The sequence below is a fragment of the Ornithodoros turicata genome, chromosome 3 (genome assembly GCF_037126465.1).
Source record: "Ornithodoros turicata isolate Travis chromosome 3, ASM3712646v1, whole genome shotgun sequence".
In the NCBI taxonomy this organism is placed as follows: Eukaryota; Metazoa; Arthropoda; class Arachnida; order Ixodida; family Argasidae; genus Ornithodoros; species Ornithodoros turicata.
In genome coordinates, this window is record NC_088203.1 from 60229921 (window position 1) to 60242865 (window position 12945).

Genomic DNA, 12945 nt, shown 5'->3' on the forward strand with positions numbered 1-12945 from the left:
ATTGTAGTATACTTCAAAAATGGAGCAGGTGACCAATTGCAACATTCATCCTATGTCGTCATCTCCGGCTCTCTCACTCATGGCAACGCATCTGTCCACATACATCAGAAGGTTTTCCTTCTGTGGAGAATCTTCGCAACATTTTCCCACTGTGGGTCTCCTGCTCTGAAGTACTGGAAGAACAGACCAGGCTGAAAGGACGTTACGCGAGGGCCAAAGCCATACCTGGCAAGCGCGAGGTTCAGGTGCGCGCGACGTCATCCTCTAGTGAAGGAAAAACCTACAAAGTCAGCATGGACCGATACTGAATGCCTTCCCCAGTGTGCCCCGTTCAAGAGAAACAGCTATGAATAGAAAATTTTGATTTGATGAGAAGCTGTAACTATTTGCGTTTCCTGTCGCGGGTGTAATAAAAGATTGCAGATAAACTACGCCATCTAATTCAAAGTGCGCGACCTTTTCTGCGCAAGTCCTAAAGGAGCGAGCAGTTACGGAGCCTAGTAAACTTGAAAAGTTACTACTAAAAGACAACAAATATAAGCCTTTCAGTTTTTTTTTCAGGCATGATGTAGGCAGATAGCACTTCGTTTTGCCGCTGACGAAACGTCCGAATCACGATGCCCACATCACGCTTTTCCGGTTCAATATTGCGAAGTTCGGTAAAATTGCCATATTCGGCTAAATATTTCACAGCCTTTCCTTGCACCTAGCAAAATGAATGTTTCTTCACGTGTTTGCCATTCCCCTAACTACCAGCTCACCGAGTTTCATCTTCCTACTTCGAACTAGTGAGCAGCAATAAAATGGGGAAGTTCTGGTGAAAATGTATACTTTTAGGCCCCCAGCTCGATACGAACCACGCTTACGTCTTGGATGTTTTGCACCCAAAATGAAAGAAAGACGATTCCTGTACTCGCTGACGGTGACCGGACCTTAATATCTTCAGTTGTTTTTCCTGGAGACGTACTCATATGCACCCCACTTTTAGGGCAGGGGCTGACTTTCAGCGCCGTCTTGCGCTTCAACCATACCGAATTCGGCAAAAATATTATTTGGGTATCTCTATCTCCATGATACTAATCTGAGAAAAAAAATAGTGTCAAAATTCGTGATGGTCGAGCCACGTGATTGGACCGCTTCTTGTGGAATGACCCTAATGCTTTTTAGCGGATTATCTCGCCATCCCTTAGCAGGGTCACCTACTTCGAACTATAAAGGGGTCCCATTTGGTCTAATGTATGCTGCGAACAGTCCCACTTCCCCTACTGATCACGTGAGGAAATTGGCGGTCCCCTGACATGCTGCCAAAAGTCACTTTCGCATCTTGACATAATTTTACAACCTTTGGTTTTATTCAAGTATAGTCTTGCGTTGATGCGTTTTGTTTAGTTCTTCCTCAACAGTCAATGTGACAAATTCGTTATTCTATATCGGGGAGTCAAAGTTAATTAAGCATCTTCACATAACAACTTTATCCGTCTGCTAGTTTCTTTCAAGCTCGTGGTAATCGTGGACGATTACCTTGTAACGGAAATACGACACCGAAAAAGTAACGATTACTGTAACGGCGTTACGTACAACACTGCGGCGTAACCTTTTCTTTTAACTGAGCAAGAATCTGCCCACCTTTTCTTCTTTTATTCCAAGTCCAATTCCCTGAGCCGCACGAAAGACCTGTGTCCGCGCTAGGGATTTCTCATAGTAGTAGCCAGCGTTGGGGATTTGAGGGTACAAAGCGGATTTAAATCAAATCCTCAGTTTGCAGAAGGCGATAAATCAAATCCAAATCAAGTCCTGATTTAAATTTATTCGTATAAATCAAATCACTTTAAATACGAATTTATTATGAGCACGCCAAATCAAATCCCTTTTTAAATTCGAATTTTTCAAATCCATCACAAGTCCAGAAGAGGAACTAACACTGGTGAACACCTGTGGCATGATTTCAGAATCGACCGCAGTTTCTTCGAAGCTCGGATTTTTACATAGAATACCTAATTACTAACAGGAATTCCTAATAGTTGCGTAACTAGGAAAAAGAGACGAAACATATGGAAGATATCTATTTCAGTGGAGCCCCATGAGCACAAACTGCAGCAAAAAGGAATGGGAACTCGATTGCAGGACGAATATTGTGCTGCGGGGAAAGCCGTGCCTATTCCTTCCCTGTCGCTGGTTTTGGTACGGTACATGTTCCACATGATACATTTCTTGCTGCGCAGTGTGTCTGAACGAATGCGTGAAATAAAGTGACGGGACAGGGGGCAGTATAATGATAGAGTACTGCGAAAATTGGTGGGGAGTAGGAAGGATAAGATGAGTCCTATGGTGCTTTTCTTTTTCCCGCGCATCAAGTATATAAGCCGTAAATTGACGTAAGCAGCGTGTAAAACCGTCGTTGCAGTGTTCGGGCAGTACCACCGATTAACAACCTCTTATCCCCAACAACACGGAAACGTCCTGCGATCGTCCCCAGGATGTCAACCCCGGACGACGATGACATCCTCAGGAAGTTATCAACTGGTCCTTCCAGTGTTACCTCCGTGTTAAAGTGGGACTCCCGGTCATATCACCTGCACATCCTCAGGGTGTCAACCTGGAACACTCGCAGGACCTTGTGAGGACGTCTTCACCTGCACCTCATTTTTCTGCGTATAGTTTATACGAAACCAGACGCAGTCCTGATAACTTCTCTTTTTCCATACATATTGATTAACTTCCCTAATACAATCTCGCTGTTTGTTTCTAGGACAACGAGTGCAGCGGTTTAAAGATAAAGCAGAGAGAAATATAAAAGACGCAAAAAAATCTTGTCAGGGGCACGAAGTCCGAGAAACCCACTCCGAAAGGTACTGGAATTCTCTTGTTGTATTGCCAACTGTAGGATGGGACAAGCGAAAGCTTGCCCACATCACACTTCAAAAATACTACTGCCCTCGCCCTTAAAACGAAGAGCAGGACCGACTAATGCTAGGCAGGCAGTCCCACGGAACTGCCATTGCCAGACATCCCTCAGAAGCCTTCATCTAGATCTTTAGAAAAAATCTTCCAGAAACAACACCGCAAGCGATGCTGCCCCGACGACCGTTTTACGGGCCGCGCATTCCAAGACACGGCCCACCCGGGGGCGGACCGCGTTATCAAGGGGCCCTTCTCGAAATATGAAGGACCGGCTCCCTTTCGCCTCCCTCCACCGCGAAAGATCGAAAGATCAATACGCGGATTTGAAGGGAGACAAGAGCATACTAGAATTCTTCATCTAGAATTCTCTTCCGAGGCCAAAACAGGCACTGTTTATTGCTTATAACGCGATCCTCCAAGGTAAATATAGATGGTAGCGAAGCTTGCATTGGCCACCATGTCTTCAAGGGCGGCCATGATAAAGACCGTCAGCGCCATCCATCCGTTGCGGGGCAAACTACAAATTCCGTCATAATGACGTCACCTGTTACGTCACCATTACGTATAGCGCGGGGCGGGCGCTCGCGCTGCGCGTGCGTTCCATCGCGATGTCGAGCCGCGGAATGTCAGAACCGCTGTTGAAAGCAAATCCAAGAGCAAAAACTCAAACAATTTGTAAACAGAGAAGAATCAACACTAGCGACATGCGTGCAACAAAGGACACAGGAGACCAGGTGGGGGCTTGCTCTCTTTTATCACAGATAAATTCGCCATGCCGTTGTAAACAGTATAAATACCCACATGAGACAATTGATGTTCTGAGGCTGGAACACAGACTTTTCAGTGACTTCCATCTTTCATCATAAATACCCACGACAGAATACTGTGCAAAATAACAAGTATGACAGCCCATGTACTGAATAAGCACGAAAGGATAATGTACAAATTCCAGCAAGCACAGGTGGTTGCATGCTGCTATAGCTGTCCTCATGTACATCTGGAACTTTCCACATATCTTTCGTACAAAGAAGGTGGAAGTGAACATATTTGCACTTGAAGATCACATTATATATTTGCATACTGTGTGGTGTTATGTCTGCCCACAGTTTTTGGCACTGTAACGAATGCTATGGGGGAATAAGAAGGCACAAGTCCATTAGCTCATTTTAGAAGTCTGTGATACTTTATCTTGGAAAACAGGCACAACAGTATCAGCTTCCAGCAATGACAACCTTGTTCAGTGTGTACACACCCTGCTGATGTCTACTTCTACTTTGATTACAACAGCATTTTTGTATTAAAGGAATGTCAAAGCATCGATAATGTTCTATGCTTCTGCTATTTTGTGCACATTTTGCCATGTGGTGTAGATCTGCAAGCTGCACAAGGTGCTTAGCCCTGCACATAACTGCTCCTACATACTTGCACACAACTACTGAACTCAGCGCAGGATTCAAAATATAAAATTACCTGCTAGGGATCTATGTACACAGGTATACACTTAATATGTATCAAAGAATAGACAAACTGCTGAAGATTCAAAATAGAAAATGTATGCTAGGTATCTATTTACACAGGTGTACAAACACTAAACATATAAATAATTGGCAGCACAGACTACTGAACTCTGCATGGCTGTCAAAATACAAATAACACAGTAAGGAACTATGTGCAAAAGTGCACTTTGACAAATCGTATGCTTCACAGGAATCAAAGAATTACAAGGTATCATGTGTAATCTAGGTTACAACTGAAAGCACTGGATAGACAACAGAACCATGCATATCCCTTTGCATGGAAAGAAAACGTCTGGTTACATCACAACAACGTGCAGAGATTACGAACTTAGTATCGCTGCCTGCTGCAGTGCCTTCTGACGTAAAGTACTACTTCGTACTTCCTCATTCCTTTCTCGTGCAAACCAGAACAATCGTACCCTCAGAAAAAAGTGAAATAGATCATCATACACGGATGAAAAACACAAACTCAATGTCTTTGGCACAAGTATGTCCAACGCTTCACACAGCTTGGACCTGACTCCTTGGGAGGTGAGGAATGTCTTAACGTTGGCTTTGAAGGCTTCCTCACACGCACCCACAAACGTCGCAAAGGCAGGAAGAGGAACCGACAGCTCCAAAGTCAGTACTGTCTACATTCTTGACACACAAATAAAGCAATAGCTGGCTACTGTTCTGAAATATGGCCTTCCCCCGAGTTGGACTTGGTGGTTCGAAATTGAAAAGACGACGATGAAGAAGAAGCTATGAACAGTCACAAAGTGCGCAGTCAACGTACAGCAAACTCGTAGCTAACAACATGGAGAGCGACAGGAACCGGAAGAGTACTCGGCTCTGTCAATAATCTTACGTATTACTGGCAGACCGCGCGAATTGCTCATTAAAAACATGCATATTGTATTAGTACAGACATTATTCGCGCCTCCGATTAAATTATTTTTGTTTACCTTCGTAGTTTGCCCCTCAACAACCACGCTCGCATGTGTATCATGAGGGGCGCAGGGTTGCTAACACAGATTTCGTATTTTTTCCCGCCTTCGTTACCATTTATATTTACCTTGGATCCTCCGTACATTCGAGATTCCTGCTCGCGTGTGACACAAAACGAAGGGTGAGCTATCCATGTTTCTTTCGATTACGCAAAGAAAGAATACTCAAAGTGAGGAATTGATTGAAGTACTAGGTCCACATCAATGCAAAGTCTATGTTTCTTACTCCTTTTGGTTTGAGACGTTCAGGTAGGAGATTTGAAAGTCAAAAGCAGTGCGACAGAATCGCGCGTTTCTCTCCATTCCACAAGTAATGCGCTCCATTTATCATAGACAGTCATCCTTTTTAGATGCAGAGAATTTTACCCTAGACCACCCTTTATTTTAGAAAAATGTCAATCAGGTCCCAGGATCGGCCCAAAAAGAAAACAAATGTGTTTAGAAAGTCTGAACACGTAAACTAAACAAAGTAATATTTCTCGTTCCGCTAGTTACCCACAGGTACGGGCACAGGACCTACCTGAATGACTCTTCACGGACAGTCCGAATGTGTTGTCCTCAGGACGTCCTGAGCATAACCTCGAAGGACGAGGACACGATGACACTGTGGGGACGTCCTGAGAACCGCGTGTGTTCTTTGGGATCCTATGAAGAGTCACCGAGGTTTTCTGAGCGACTTGTTTGCCAAATGCTGAACTGTATTGGACGTAGTGCCAGCATTACATTACAGGGCATAGAGAGACTGCCAGAGCAGGAGCAAGCGACCACGGTCGCGCGAGCTTACATCCGAATCCAAATCCAATTCTTTGAGAAAAGACGTGATTCAATCCAAATCCAAATCGCTAAGCAAAAATTGACTCAATCTAAGTTATGATCATAATGAAGCCGCCAATCAAACCAAATCAAATCTACCGGTCTCTTTTGTGGAGTTAAATACGGGTTTAAATCAAATCCGATATTTCAAATCAACAACACTGGTAGTAGCACATCCATTTCCGTGTCCAGTCTGTAGGGGAACCGACTATACTTGATTCAAGTTCAGGTTCGCCTAATCCCTTTTGTATCAGGGCGGACACCACAAGGGTCATAGAGGTAATCCAGACAAGGGTGCCACACTTTGCTGACGAAGAGCAAGGGAGGATCCGCCTCCAAAATGCGCGCCAATCACACGCGCTGTTCACAGAAATCACGTACCCATATGTGTATTTTGGATAAACCTTGTCTCTTCCCAAAGAACACACGCGGTCCTCAGGACGTCCCCACAGTGTCATCGTGTCCTCGTCCTTTGAGGTTATCCTCAGGACGTCCTGAGGGTAACACAGCCGGACTGTCCGTGAAGAGTCATTCAGGTACGTCCTGTGCCCGTCGCTGTGGGTAGCTAGTGGGACGAGAAATATTACTTTGTGCAGTTTACCTGTTCAGACTTCCAAAACACATTTGTTTTCTTTTTGGGCCGAACTTGGGACCTGACTGGCATTTTTCTCAAATAAAGGGTGGTCCAGGGTAACATTATCTGCATCTAAAAAGGATGACTGTCTATGAGAAATGGAGCGCATTACTCGTGGAATGGAGAGAAACGCGCGATTCTGTCGCACTGCTTTTGACTTTCAAAGCTCCTACCTGTACGTCTCTAACCAAAAGGAGTAAGAAACATAGACTTTGCATTGATCTGGACCTAATACTTCAATGAATTCCTCACTTTGATTATTCTTTCTTTGCGAAATCGAAAGAAACATGGATAGCACACCCTTAGTTTTGTGTCACAGGCGAACAGGACTCTCAAATGTACGGAGGATCGCGTTATAAGCAATGAACAGTGTCTGTTTTGGCTTCGGAAGAGAATTCTAGTACCTTTCGGAGTGGGTTTCTCGGACTTCGTGCCCCTGACAGTAATTTTTTTGCGTCTTTTATATTTCTCTTTAAACCGCTGCGGTCGTTGTCCGTTATGAATTGTACTAGAAACAAACAGCGAGATTGTATTGCGGAAGTTAATCAAGATGTATGGAAAAAGAGAAGTTATCAGGACTGCGTCTGGTTTCGTATAAATTATACGCAGAAAAATGAGGTGCAGGTGAAGTCGTCCTCATAAGGTCCTGCGCGTGTTCCAGGTTGACACCCTGAGGATGTGCGGGTGATATGATCGGGAGTCCCACTTTAACACGGAGGTAACACTGGGAGGACCAGTTGATAACTTCCTGAGGATGTCATCGTCGTCCGGGGTTGACATCCTGGGGACGATCGCAGGACCCTTCTGTGTTGTTGGGGATTGTATGCATGTATCCCTGGAGTCCCCAAAATAGACTTCAGAACGTAGAGTGATTAAGTTTTTTCGCGGTCTCAATTGTCTTTTTTTTTAAAGGAAAGAAAAGAAAGAAGGAAAACAAAAAGCTGGAGGTGGTGCGGTACCGAGAACCGAAACGGAAACGAAAGCAACAATGGTGGTAACCGAAACTGAACTGGGGTTTTTCCTGGGTTTTCCTCAGACGCTTTTAGACATATGTCGGCACAGTTCCCTTAGAAGTCGGCCCAGGACGCACATTCCCCCAGGGCGTTAGACGTGACGTTGCCCACCTTTGTTAGGCCGACAACGGCGAGCCCTTTCACCAGCACCACCACCAGGGAGAGGAGGCAATAAGCAGGCCTTCTGTATGACGCTAGGGTCATCGAGTAACTGGAGTAGGTTTAGGAACGGGGCTTATCGACTCATGGGCCACTCGAAGTTTAGCAACGCACCCCGCAAACGTAAATATCAGCCAGCGCGTTTCACTGATTTTAGGCTGTCAAATTTTTGTTGAAATCTTCTTGCTTGAAACCCTTCGATCTTGATTGGAATAGTGCGTTGTGGTCATATGCTTTTGAATTCAGGAAGAAAAATGCTGCCTTTGCTTGAAAATGTTTCGAGTTTAATTACGCAAATTAGATTAATTATTGTGTGACACGAATTCAAACGACCTCAATCTGTGGCAAAAGTATGTATGAGTGTATTCCAAGTAGTTTTATAATTTTTTCAAGTAAGACCTATTTTTAAAAATTGATGACGTCCTCTCGTGGAACACCCTGTGTATATTCGTTACAGGTAAAGGTGAGTACGGTGCGGGGGTATACCCGCCAATACCCGCGGGTATCCGCCGTGGTTTGTTCTTCGCGGGTACACATTTACGTGCGGGTTGCGGGTGAGATGCGGGTAGGCTATTTAGGGTAGGCCCGCACTGAAACCGCTGATTACGCGGGTATACTCGCAATACCCGCAAGCAGAAAACAAGCCTGTCGGCTTTTGGTGTACAACCCGATTTACCGCGAACATGTTGTGCCCAAAATATTTCCAAGGCTTTCCATGTCCAGTCCTTCCGTGGTGTGCCGTGTGCGAGATGATGACAGCTTTTCATTTACTGGCGCCACGTTCTATCTATGCTTACTCTTTGAGAGAGAAGGGAGGCAAGGCGATAGTCCAGCTAATTATGAGACCCGGAAAGTGCGGTTCGGGAAGGGTGGTAGTGTGGGCAATAAAGAATGGGGTAGGGTATCGCCCCTGTCGATGAAACTCCCCATTCATCATCTCAAAATTATTGTCACTCTTGGGCTATGTTTGCCACATAGGGATAATTTTGGCTACCTCTAGACACGACGACTAGGTACGCTTCGCGATAGTAAGCTGGCAACTATATCAATTTTTTTTTTCAAATTCCGTGTTAGCGCCGCGAAGCAACTACGGCTATGAGCGGCGTACAGACGTGGACAGATGGAGAGAGCACAGCAGGAAGGTGGGGGACAGGGGGGGCGTCCTGGGCCGACTTCACTACTCCACTATATCAACTGTCGCTGTCTGACTGTTGGAAAAGTGGCTCGCTAACGGATAGTGTCCCCAGTATCATTATATCATTTCGTGCTGTGACGATCATGTGGCATAACTGAAACATGCGTACGCATTGGGCTAGCTGTGGGTGCACCTGCGGGTATACGGGTACCGGTCGGGATGTGAGCGGATGCGGGCTGCACCAATAGCATTGCTGCGGATGCGGGTCGTGCGACCGCGGGTATGAAAAATTCGTGCCCGCACTCATCTCCTTATATATGGTGCCAAACAAACACGTACATAGGTGATATATGCATTCAAATTTACCTCCGTAAATTTCAGTGCCTGCTGTCCCGTTTGTTTAGATATCCACCTCGTTTTTATTGGTAAGATGCACGCGAACAAGAAAAGAGTAAGACTGGAAACAGACGCATACGAACAAGGCCTTGTTCAGCAGTTTCAAATGTACCCAACGAAGCAACTGAAATCAACTCCATCGTGAGCACCACAGGTATTTCGCTGGGAATGTCATTTCAACAGCGTGACTACGGTGAGCACGCCGACGCCGCCAGAAAAAATTTCCACTTGTGGCTTGCTTGCAGTACGGCTAGTGCAGCATTTGCCTTTTTGCTGCTTGCTGCCATCTGGCTCTGGCAACCCTGCCTGTGCAGCGGTTAAGCATGGCGGCTGTGTTGTGGCGGCTCTCGTTATGTGGTTGTTGCTTTCCGTAGTGTAGTTGAATGAACTCGAAGGTGTTAGTGTTATCTCTCCGAGTGCCTTCACAGCCATCATGTACCTCAGACGAATGTTCTTCGTTTGGGTGATTGTTGTGATTTGTGCCAAATAGAGATGAACGAGTGCACTGCTTCATCTCTGGAAGCGCGCAACTGTGGTGAAATATTTGTGGGTCTTGGTAGTGCACAGCGACGCCTTCGAGATAATGGCAGCGCAGTTTAGCCGAAGCATACTTAAGGTATCTGTTGCCCAAATCTGTCAAAACGTTGGGTGGCATGCGGTGCATCAGTCGACGCTCGAGTTGCTTGTTGATATCCTACATCGTTATATGGTCGAGGTTGCGAAGTCTGCTCAAGCCTACTCCAATCATTGTAAGTTATTGTCTCAGGTCGTTTATTCAGGCGACCTTTATTCGTGAATCAATCAGTGACTTCAGATTGACATAGCTTACATTCCTGTACTAGTGAAGCAGGCGTGGAATGTACCTGCTCTTTTCAACAGCACCTTTTAAGCACTAATTGATCGAGAAATACAAATCAGGTGTGGTCCGACCCGTACAGTCATGTGTGGCGCTCATAGGTGTTTGAGAACGTAAGCGAAGGGGTTGGTGTCGCAACAGAGAGAAAACGACCGTATTACGAAGGGCTTCCGTACCGAGGAAGCCTGAGCTTTGGGAAGAAAACATAAAACGGACGAGACACACCAAACGAGGATTTTTCGTTACTTACGCGCCTGATTTATAATTCGAAAATGTAGTGTCGTCCAGTCAGAGACTGTCTACATCAGGGGTTCTCAACCAGGGGGGGAAGGGGGGGACGGAATTCACTGTTGTGGTCGAGTTTGGGAATGTCATGAGGAGAATGACACCATGCTATGGCGAATTTGGGTGGTCATTTCGTGGCGCAAGTGAAGCAATCTCGCATGTTCACGTGGCACTTTCCGAGCACCCGGAATTTGCCAGCCAGCACTTTTTTTGCCCGGTCTCAAAATGACAGAGCAGCAGGTTGCTCAACTATATCCGGTGTCGTCACATCCACATTACAAGGGTGGCAAGGGCCTGCACTGGTTGGCACGTTGACATTCACGTGGGTTAGATGACAAAACCCAAACACGAGCGACCGTGATCGTCCAGCACGGTCCAAGTGACTAAAACTGCTATATTCCTGGCGCTCATGTTCGGGTTGCAACGGTCATGTGATCCAACGCCGGCAATTCTTGAACAATTTCCGGATGCCACGCCGTGCTGCCATGAAATGACCACCCAAATTCACCCTGAATTCAGGACGTTGCGCTGCCCCTGATGACTACTGTGCAACTAAATGCACATAAGGTTACAGTAAGTTGCAGAAAAAATACGTAGGAAGATGCCATCAGGGGCCTGCGACATCTGTTTGAAATTATCTAAGGCATTTCGGCATGGGGCTACAACCAAGTTGTAACATAAAAGGACCAGGCATGATGACCAGGACTTGGCACACCAGGATACGCAAGTATTGCAGGCAGACTTGCATATTCAGATCTAGAATACATGGGTAACAAAAACTTTGACTCTTGCCAGCTGCAGTTCAGTGTATTGTTCTTCCCCATTCAACTCTATTCGGGATCCGGGGAAAAAAAAAGTGAGAATGCCAAGACATCTATTTTTACATATTCGCTGACCGCAAGAAGAGATGAATATACATAGAGGTCCACACTTAGTGGAAAAATGTTAGGATTGGGTTCCTCGCAGAATTCAGTTCTGGGAATTGGCAGGGACAGGCTAACTGAGTGAGTGAAATAATGCTGCTAGAGAGACCCAATGTTGAAGCACCACAATAATGAGTTCAGAACAATTTACTATCTAGGTAAACAATAAAAAGCTGGCACAGTTCATCCAAGATTGGAGAAAATTGTTATATTTTAATATTATGAATTAGAGACAATTGCTAGAGCAGGACTATCAGGGTAAACAAAGCCTCTGAGTCCTCCAAGTCTTGCATTTGCAAATCACACCATTGCAGTTAAGCCGTTAGAAGGATCCTCGCAGCTCTTGCTGCATATGTCAGTTTTAAGTTGGTTTTAAGTTCAGTGGATACAACATTCAGCGGACCACACTTAGCAGCAAAGGATCACATTCCACATTTTCATCTTTCAAACGCACCCAACTGTTTCAACTCACAAGTGTAAGTCTGGTAACTTCCCTGACAACTCAACAAAGTGGGGAAATAAACAGTTCTAAAACAGTAAAATAGTCCAATGACCATGTCGTGAATTTTGTACCCAACATGACTAAGAAAGAACACGATACTGTGTAACAGCATTGTTCGCTGATGGTCATGTGGTGCAGTGTACAACAACTTTTAGTGTAGAGAAGAAATAATGCGCAAAATAATCGAATAGTTGTTATAATGCCATGCCAGTTATCAATTCACATATACAGTCAACCCTCGATTTATGAACACCCTCGGTTCTCCGAAAAATCGTTCATAAATCGAGGGATTCATAAATCGAAAATTCCGTTAACTGAGTGCTATCGAGCAAATGGAACAGTATTTCCGAGTTGGGATTGTATTTATAATGCCATATATTGTGTAATTTTGCTTTTGACCATGCCTTCTGCTGTATCAATCTCACAAGGAACAGACGTTAGCGCATTCACACTCTGTTTATTATGCAATACTAAATTGTTTAATTTTGCTTTGGACCATGCCTTCCGCTGTGTCAATCTTGGAAAGAAGAGATGTCACCACATTCGCACTGGACTGCTCTCGGATTTCCTCCGGGATTTTTAACCTCCGTTTATTAATCTCCGGGTGACAGCGACCACCTTATTCATCAACTGAGGTCAGGAACACTTGCTCGCACCTTGTGCGACCCCGGAAAACCCGTTTGTTGTCCGGATTTCGAGGGGTTAAGAACCGAGGGTGCAATGCAATATCTGGAAAACGTTTTGTCCGTTCAGGCGTCATTCATAAGACCACGGAATAATCCCTTTGAAGGTTTCTGTTGACCTCGGAACGATCCGTTCATA

General features: G+C 45.2%; 1 protein-coding gene across 2 annotated transcripts in view; it reads left to right on the plus strand.

Annotated features, from left to right (window-relative positions):
• The first annotated feature begins 9859 nt into the window (after window positions 1–9859).
• Window positions 9860–12945, plus strand: part of LOC135388515 (transcription initiation factor TFIID subunit 3-like) — a 52137-nt gene continuing 49051 nt past the window's right edge. For both annotated transcript variants that reach the window (XM_064618100.1, XM_064618101.1), the window contains exon 1: window positions 9860–10306. In XM_064618100.1, coding sequence (XP_064474170.1) covers window positions 10141–10306 — 166 coding nt within the window. In that variant the 5' untranslated portion in view covers window positions 9860–10140. The remainder of the gene's footprint in view (window positions 10307–12945) is intronic.